At 40.7% G+C, this 8712-nt stretch overlaps 1 protein-coding gene across 2 annotated transcripts; it reads left to right on the plus strand.

Annotated features, from left to right (window-relative positions):
- Positions 1-426: 426 nt before the first annotated feature.
- Positions 427-5249, plus strand: LOC120746941 (gastrula zinc finger protein XlCGF46.1-like). Of its 2 annotated transcripts, none has more exons than XM_040052522.1 (3): positions 427-577; positions 1430-1615; positions 3046-5249. In XM_040052522.1, exon 3 carries the CDS (start codon positions 3081-3083, stop codon positions 4281-4283), a length of 1203 nt encoding a protein of 400 aa, XP_039908456.1. In that variant the 5' UTR covers positions 427-577; positions 1430-1615; positions 3046-3080; the 3' UTR covers positions 4284-5249. The 2 variants fall into 2 exon arrangements, with proteins under 2 accessions (XP_039908456.1, XP_039908457.1); XM_040052523.1 differs by lacking the exon at positions 427-577 and adding an exon at positions 1168-1183.
- The last annotated feature ends 3463 nt before the right edge of the window (positions 5250-8712 follow it).

The following is an 8712-nucleotide window of genomic DNA, read 5'->3' on the forward strand; positions in this document are numbered from 1 at the left end:
AATATCAGGTGGAGAGAAGGTAACTGATCCAAAACCTCAGTAACATAAAAATTAAACTGGATCTCATTGATTTACTGCAAAAGGACTCAAGACGTGAGTGTTATCAGGCCCTATTCCACTTTTTAAAAGAGAGTAAACATTTGGGGAGGGCTTGAGGGTCGACACTCCATACCAGTTGGTGGCAGTAACGCACCATTTTATTGTTTGCAAACCGCCAATAAAACTTAAGAAGAAGAAGCAGGGGCGGAGACGAAGAAGAAGAAGAAGCAGGGGAGGAGACGAAGAAGAAGAAGAAGCAGGGGAGGAGACGAAGAAGAAGAAGAAGCAGGGGAGGAGACGAAGAAGAAGAAGAAGCAGGGGAGGAGACGAAGAAGAAGCAGGGGAGGAGACGAAGAAGAAGCAGGGGAGGAGACGAAGAAGAAGCAGGGGAGGAGACGAAGAAGAAGAGGTGCGCGTACTGTGCTCTTTGCTGTGTCTTGCCACAGTTTTAAAAGTAGGGCACTTGTTGAAGAACCCGTATCAAAGTATTGTGGCGACGCCTCGTGTTTAATGTAATTGATGAACGGCGTGTTGTGAGGTGTGTATTGCAGCTGCGAAGACGAACGTTCGTTCTCCTGTTATGCTGGGCTCACACTCTGCGATTTTTGGCCCATTTTGAGCCAATTTTTGAGTCGTGCGACCGTTTTGTCGATCGGCCCGGTTTTGGCCTTCATCGTGCGTCGTGTATCGTGTAGTATACGTGGGGGTAACGAGAAGCGATTAACACTTCCGAGCAGCTCCCGGACATAAATCGCTTGCTCGGGAGGGTGTCACCGCAGCTTCTCGCACTGCGCACGCGCAAACACAACCGTGAAAATAGTTGGATTTACATTGCTGCTCAAACACAGCTGATCATGTTTTTTATTAGCAATTTAGCAAAGTTGATGGTGGTGGTGTGCGTGTCTGTGTGAGTGAGTGAAAGACAGAGAGGGAGAGCGAGCGACAGAATTTCTGTTATAACCTTCATTTTATGGACGCACAGTGTGAGCACTCGGGTCGCATCAGAGCGTCGGGCCGTATAGTGTCGTGACCTATGAACTTCTAACCCCTGCGAGTCAATCGTGCAGTTCGAGCAGAAGCTGAATAATGCGACTGAAAAAATCGCACAGTGTCTGCCCAGCTTTAGGTTACAGCTGGTAGGAAGGTGCGTTCAGTGTGTCTTTGTAAATTTAAGTTTCCATGTCAAACGAGATGAAACAGTTATTTCTGGATGCGCACTTATTTGCTGAGTTTGGTTAAAAAAAAAAAGAAAAGAAAAAAGTGTTTTTGTAAACAACGTGATGATTTAAGTAATTTAATCTTTACAGAATATGTCAGCGAGGCTAATAGAGCAATATTTTTATGTTTAGTAAACTGACGTTTCTAAATGTTACTGCTTTTATTTTATCAGTTCTGACGAGGACAGCTGAATGATGTTGTTGGTGAGCTTGGATTAAATCATCTCTAAACAAAGAACTTGTCCTCGTGGTGACTGACTTGGGGAGTGGAGGTCAGTGAGCCCATTGTCTCTGCTGGTCCGACTCCAACTACAAAGCCGGCCCGCTCGCCCCCTCCTGAGTCTGAGAGGAGATCCAGAGTAAGTCAGTTATAACTACACTGGTTGCTTAACTTCATCATTTTCTACAGGGTCTCTCTCTCTTAGCTCATTTTGGTTTGATTTCTGCCTTCTGTTTAGCCTCTCTGTCTGTCTGCCTCAGGACCTTAAAGTTTTATCATTTGAGTTACACTCTTTGTTTCCCTTCATATGAAGGTGATGTCTGTGGAGTGATCATGACTTCATTAAAAATCCTCTGTTTTCCTTTTCCACTTCTCTTTCATATTCTTTCTGTTCTTGTGTAAGCTGCTAACTCTTGTGATGGACATTTCTTTATTTTATGTGTTGATCATATGTTTTGACAATATCACTTTAGTAATATCTATAGTACATTTTGTGTGACTTTGTTCTACATACAGGAAAACATCAAATATGTATTTCACAGGTTATTCCACACACAGATGGGTATTGTGAGTGAGTTGGACTGACACTCCCAGGCACCATGAGACATTAGGCAGTAGAGGTGGGAATCACCATACAACTCACGATACGATATTATTGCAATTTTTTAAAATATTTTGCGATATTCAGATTCTGTACATAAAGGTAAACTTTATCAATATTCATTTTATCTAATAACAAAGTCTCACACTCAGTCTTTCTCTCATTTCAGTTTTATTGTTGACAAACTGAACGGTTTGTATTACAGTCTAGTCCAACTTAACTGAATGCAACCATCTGGTACAATTATAGCTATTCTGAACTATGCAATTTATGAAAACTATGTAGCCCATTCAGCAACTGAAGTATTTGAAAGTAAATTAAAACAAAATATAATTTTACATTAAATAAAAAAGTTTTAAACTTAATTAAAATAAAACATGTCTTAAATTAAAATAAGTAAACTGTCATGTTTATTGCTGCCAAAAAAAAGGTTAAACACATTTGGACAGTGAAGGAATGTCAGGATTCTTGCTCAGAAAAAGGATCAACATGAAGTCAGAGCATGTTCCAGTCCACGAAAAAATTGTGTGTAACAAAATATCGATTTCTGTTGTCCCTGTATCGATACATTATTAGCAAACAAAATATCACGGTACTACACAGTATCGATTTTTTCCCCCACCCCTATTAGGCAGATAGTGAGACTCCTCCTCCTTATCTCCAGGGAGGAGGTGTTGAGATGAAAATATTTGAAGTGCCTCAATTTTATGCTTTATATGAACTAAAATGCCATATAACCGTATAGTGTAGTATTAAGTGGACATGGCCCTGAAAAATAAAGACATTAGACTACGTGTCCTTGGGGGGTAGAAAGCTGTAGACCAGCGGTCCCCAACCTTTTTTGCACCACGGACCGGTTTATGTCTGACAATATTTTCACGGACGGCTTTGTGAGGTAAGAGGGGGCACTTGTGGATGAGCTGAAGGTATAGACCTGATGTCACTGTTTGGGTTCTTTGTCATTACAGGAGAAAGAAGTGAAAGCAGGCCGAAACCTCAGCACATGGATGACATCAACCAAAAACATCCAGCACCAGCAAGTAAAGATGAGCCAGCAGCGATCCCTGTGGAAAAGACTTTTCCTGCTATGAAGCAGATCAGAAGACGCAAGCGCGCCAACGGGGAGGACAGAAGCTTGACCTGTGATCAGTGTGGAAAGTCTTTTACTCAGAAAGGTCACTTGAAATCACATCAGCTGATCCACACCGGTGTGAAACCATTCAGCTGTGATCAATGTGGGAAGACCTTTGCTCTGAGATGGAGCTTAAAATTACATCAGGTCATCCACACTGGATTTAAAGCTTTCAACTGTGATCAGTGTGAAAAGTCTTTTACTCTGAGATGCACCTTAAAAAGACATCAGCTGATCCACACCGGTGTGAAGCCATTCAGCTGTGATCAATGTGGAAAGACCTTTACTCTAAGATGCAACTTAAAAAAACATCAGCTACTCCACACCGGTGTGAAACCATTCAGCTGTGATCAGTGTGGGATGTCTTTTACTCGAAAAGGTCACTTAAAGAGACATTATATGATCCATGTTGGAGGTAAATCATTTATCTGTGATCTGTGTGGAAAGGCTTTTACGGATAGAGATCACTTAGAGAGACATCAGGGCATCCACAGTGAAGTTAAACCTTTCACCTGTGATCAGTGTGGAAATTCTTTTACTCAGAAGAGCAACTTAAAAGCACATCAGCTCATCCACAGTGGATATAAACCGTTTGGCTGTGATCAGTGTGGAAAGGCTTTTACTCAGAAGAGCAACTTAAAAGCACATCAGCTCATCCACAGTGGATATAAACCGTTCAGCTGTGATCAGTGTGGAAAGTCTTTTACTTCTATGACTGGCTTGAACTCACATCACCTCATCCACTCTGGAGTTAAATCATTTGTATGTGGTGACTGTGGAAAGGCTTTTACTCGTATGACTGGCTTAAAATCACATCAGCGCACCCACTCTGGAGTTAAATCATTTGTATGTGATCAGTGTGGAAAGTCTTTCATCCATTACAAAAGTGTATGGAGCCATCAAAAGACCCACAAAGTGTCCTCCTGTGAGAAAAGTGGCAGACCAATGGGACATTACCCTGACAGGGTTCATTTGAACACAGTGGGAGAAACAGGGGATCTGAACAAAAGTTCTTCTGGATGCTGCGTCAAACTTAAAAAGCTTGAGATCAGGCTTCACAGAATTCAGCTTTAATTTCCTGAGAAAGTCAGAGCTTCACTGTCTTTGTAGATCTAGTGAAAACATGAAAGGGTGCAAAAAGAGGCACTGTGGTACTGCATGATGAAGTCAGAAGTGACAGAGAAGTATGTGAGCGTGGTTCAGGACATGTTTGTGTGGTAGCAGTGACTACCACACATACTTGGGTTGAAGGTGGGGGCAGGATTACATCAATTCTGAGCCCCTTCTTCCTTTTTCAAAGAGAGGGCAATACTCAGGAAAGGATGATGACAATAGAGCTGCAAGACAGGATGGAAAGAAAAAGAGTTTAAGAGAAGATCATGAATGTTGTGAAGCGATCGAGCCGCGATTACAAAATCTTAGCTTATGGAGTTAGTTATCCCAACACAAGTTTAGCAAGTTACACTTCACTGGCTGTGTCCACAAACAGCATGCAGAGCAAACATTACTCCCATCATCTGATCACAAGAAAAGCAAAATGTCAGAAGAGTTCCCCTTCTGGGTCAAACTGTCAGACCTGTTACTGTTTATTTGGCTGTTCATCGTGAGGTAATTATCAGTGTCAGTGCTGCGCCACTTCTGTTGTAACTCACAGGAAATGTGTTTTAAATGGGCTCTATTGTCACAAAACACGGAGTGTACAGGTAACAGAACCCCAAAAGCATACTCAGTACACCCAAGCTCAGAACTATGTACAAGTTTTATATAACTGAGGAATCTTCTAACACAGCTAAGGGAACCAAAAAGTAAGGCTCATGCCGCGGGGGGGACGAGGTAATGTGTAATGCGTAAAGTTTTCAGTGGTCTGTGTTTTCTTACAGGATGTGAGTGTGTTTTGCTCCATGAAGACACAAACCTACATTTTTTTTATGTTGCAGTAAAAATATTTTTATTGTAAGTCATATATTTTCGTCATTTTGTCCAGGCAGGATGTAAAAGATTAACTGAATCCTATGAAAAATAAAATGTAGAAAGATGTGATGTATCTTTCCGTTTTTTTCTGAATAATTACACACTGCTTAAAATTAATTGTAGTATAATTATTTGTTTATTTCTTCCTCTGTAAGAAACTGACTTGCTGTCCCTTTGTTCCCGTGTACCTAAGTAATTGTGGGTAATATCTTGATGCATGCTCAATCATCCAGGTAAGGAAATCCCAGAAGTTGATTCTGTTCATCTGGACGTAGCGTTTTCAGTGGGACAAACGTTTCGTAACTCATCCCAGAGACTTCTTCAGTCTCAGCTGACTGCAGGTTTCTCCAATCTTATAAACACTTGCATAATTTTTGCATAATGAATGAACAATGGGCTGTGAGGTCAGTTCCTTGATCATTAGTATGCAAAGTGTCATGAACACTGATCACTAAATCCACTATTGGAGTGTACATTGTCCGCTCCATTTCTAGCTGAATGCATCACATTTACTTCTTCACATTTTGTACCAGAAGATTTACCAGCCTTTAGAAGACAGTGGTCCCGAACCAGAAATGGTAAAGTCGCTGTGTATAAGAGCAAGAATATTTTATAGGGTCTATCTGACAATATAAATGGTACTTGATTAAATATTAACAGCAGTACTAGGTAGCAGCCTGACCATTGATTCAGATTGAATACATAATTTTCTCTGGGAGCAGGCCTGTCGTCTGGAACATGCTTTATATTTACAGCATGGAGGGCATCCGGGTGGGTCTTTATAAATTGCTTGCAAGTAGTCTTAAGATGACACTTTGCAGATCCCAGTGCCAACACTTCTCATAAGCCTTCACCCTTGTGTACTTCTGCTCTGTGCTCACTTGACTGAAGTTGTTTCAGATAGTGGTCCGTCTTGGTAGTGATGGTGAGATGAAGCCTTGTGATGAACTGAAGCTTTCCATCCAACTGGTCGACTCATGGTTCGAAGCATTGTGATGATTCATTTGGAATTCATGACGACGTTTATGTGAAGCATAGTTTGAATCTTTGTTTGCTGCTGGTTCGGTCAATATTGTTTGGAGAGAGATCAAACAGCTTTAGAATCAGCGCAAAAAAGGGCGTAAACACAAAGCGCGGACCCGCCGAAACATCAGAGTCAGCGAGCTGTCGGCTTTCAGCCCCGACCGTGTCCATGTCCCCGTACGAGCCGTCGGGTGAGAAAGGCGACATCTCACTGCTTCTGATCCGTCGGAGGCTCTGCGCTTTGTGTTTACGTCTTTGTGCAGAATCCGTGTTCCTGCTCTCATTCACTGCTTTAGCTGTTTGGTGGTTGTTGAAATTTTGTGAGGTTTAACCTGAGATTCTGGCATTTCGGGCAAAATGAATTTATATTTAAAAAATGATTCAGGATTTTAATGAATCGATATCACGTTATCCAAGAATCGATTTTAATCGATAATCAAAGCCCACCCCTAGTAACTGTGTAATCATGCTTATGTACATCTGGATAAGGACACAAACTAGTGTGTGGCGCTTCACTTTTTAAAAAACTAAAAGACAGAAATCAGATTATAGGATATGTAGTGTTGTTTATTTATATTATGGTGCTTATCATTCGTGATATTTATTACTGTGTGCATACTTTATTAGAAGAGATGAGATTAAAAAAAATCTCTTCCTTCTTCCAATCAGCTGTGTTTTGCTGCCCATTTTATTTCGAATCTGGCGCGAACCGGCGAGCCAGTTTCTGAATCAGTCACTGCATACGTAATCAAAGCGAGCCTCGATACGCGCTTCTCAAAAACTCGCCGAGATTACCCGACACAGGTAGTGATGGTAAATTTGATACTTTTTACTGAATCGAGTTTTAATGAGTCACTCACCAAAGTGAATCGGGTTTTTTGAGTCATTTGATTCACTGAGTCAGTTGACCAGAGAGTGCAAAAAAATGTACATTTTCACTCAAACTTAATTTGTTTCTCTTTTCATGTAAATCCCACTGCTAAGATGATTGATTCTAAAAAAAAAAAATAATAATATTTTATAGAGCAAAAAAGAGTAAAAAAAATTTCTAAAATTAAGCAATTTCCTATCAAAATTGCTTAATAAACATTTATTTTGTTTATTTTTATTTTATTAGTATTTTCCTTAAATGTGTTAAATATATATTTTCTCATCTAAATGTCCACTGAAATGTGAGCCTGGGGGCGGTAATGCGCTTTAACATTGGTTAAAGCGCATTGAGTAGAAGCCAAGGCTGGACTGGGACAAAAAATCGGCCCGGGCATTTTGACTAGAGACCGGCCCACCAGGATAAAGATTGAAAATGTGACGTCATTCAGGGGTAAAACCGCAAAGGATTCTGGGAACCTGTGGCAAGAGGTACTAGCGCACGCAGGCTTTCAATTGAACTCAGTTACACAGCGATAAAAAGAAACACAAAAAATGGCAAGAAGCTGTTGTATTATTAACTGCAACAGCCGGTCGCATGACAGCCACAGGAAGCCGATCGTTTTTTTTTAATCGGATTACGTCGTTGAAGAGAAATGTTTTAAGCCATGTTTCCGAAGTAAGAGCCGACGGATGGTCTGGATATACCAAATATAACGTCCCAGAACACTCCAGCTCACATGTTAGTCTGCTCCAAGCATTTCCACAAAGGTCAGAGTTTTGTAGTAGTTAATACGTCATTTTTCATAACATAATTAGTGATATAGGTTACAAGCAAGTCTGGCGCTGAACAGAAATTGTCGCGCTATGCTCCTTTATTTATTGTGCATAAATAGTGAATTGTCCTGACACAATATTGCGTTTCGCTTCTGTTATTATGGTACATTGACAAAAACATATACTTTTATTCACAGGATAAAACAGTTGTTTTGTATCACTAATTGCCCAGTACGATTACAGCATACAGTATTATTGTCACTGCTACATTTCTGTAATGCTACCAGAAATTATTTCCACTACTAATTAATTACCGTTGAGCTCAAAGGTCCTATTAATAAACGGTTAACGAATGCGTATTTATGAAGACGATTTGTAAGACTGGTAAACTTATGATACGTACGATGGTCTTTACTTTCTACACGGTGCATTTCAAGGTCCTGTACCCATCCGTCGGTAAACTGTACCTGGGCTTGTTGCAGTGACCTGAAGTTACTAAACTTCATGAGTGTATGCACTCACTCCAAGAACCGTATAATTATAAATGTGAGCATGGTGAAAGTTGGGCAGCACGCTGACGTCTTTTGTCCACTCTGTGTGCTCGTAAGGGTCTGACCCTTTCACTCCTTTGATTTTTTCCTCGTATCTTTTCTTTGTCTTTTCGTCGAATCTGTCTTTGTACGGACCGGCATTGTTCTCCTTTTGTTTTGTACATTCCTTTTTTGTGCGGCAAAGAAAAAACAAGAAGGTATTGGAACCGGAGAATGAACGTTTTGCGGTGCTGCAAATGCTTGCATTTGATGCGGTACTTGGATTGTTTTGCCACGAGTTCCCGGCATGCAATGCGCGAAAATCACATGATTGC

Source organism: Simochromis diagramma, unplaced genomic scaffold, assembly GCF_900408965.1.
Source record: "Simochromis diagramma unplaced genomic scaffold, fSimDia1.1 OVJJ01000606.1, whole genome shotgun sequence".
Classification (NCBI taxonomy): domain Eukaryota; kingdom Metazoa; phylum Chordata; class Actinopteri; order Cichliformes; family Cichlidae; genus Simochromis; species Simochromis diagramma.

Excerpts from the sequence above, each read along its gene's own strand:
- LOC120746941 (XM_040052522.1), top strand. The coding sequence starts at position 3,081 with ATGGATGACATCAACCAAAAACATCCAGCACCAGCAAGTAAAGATGAG.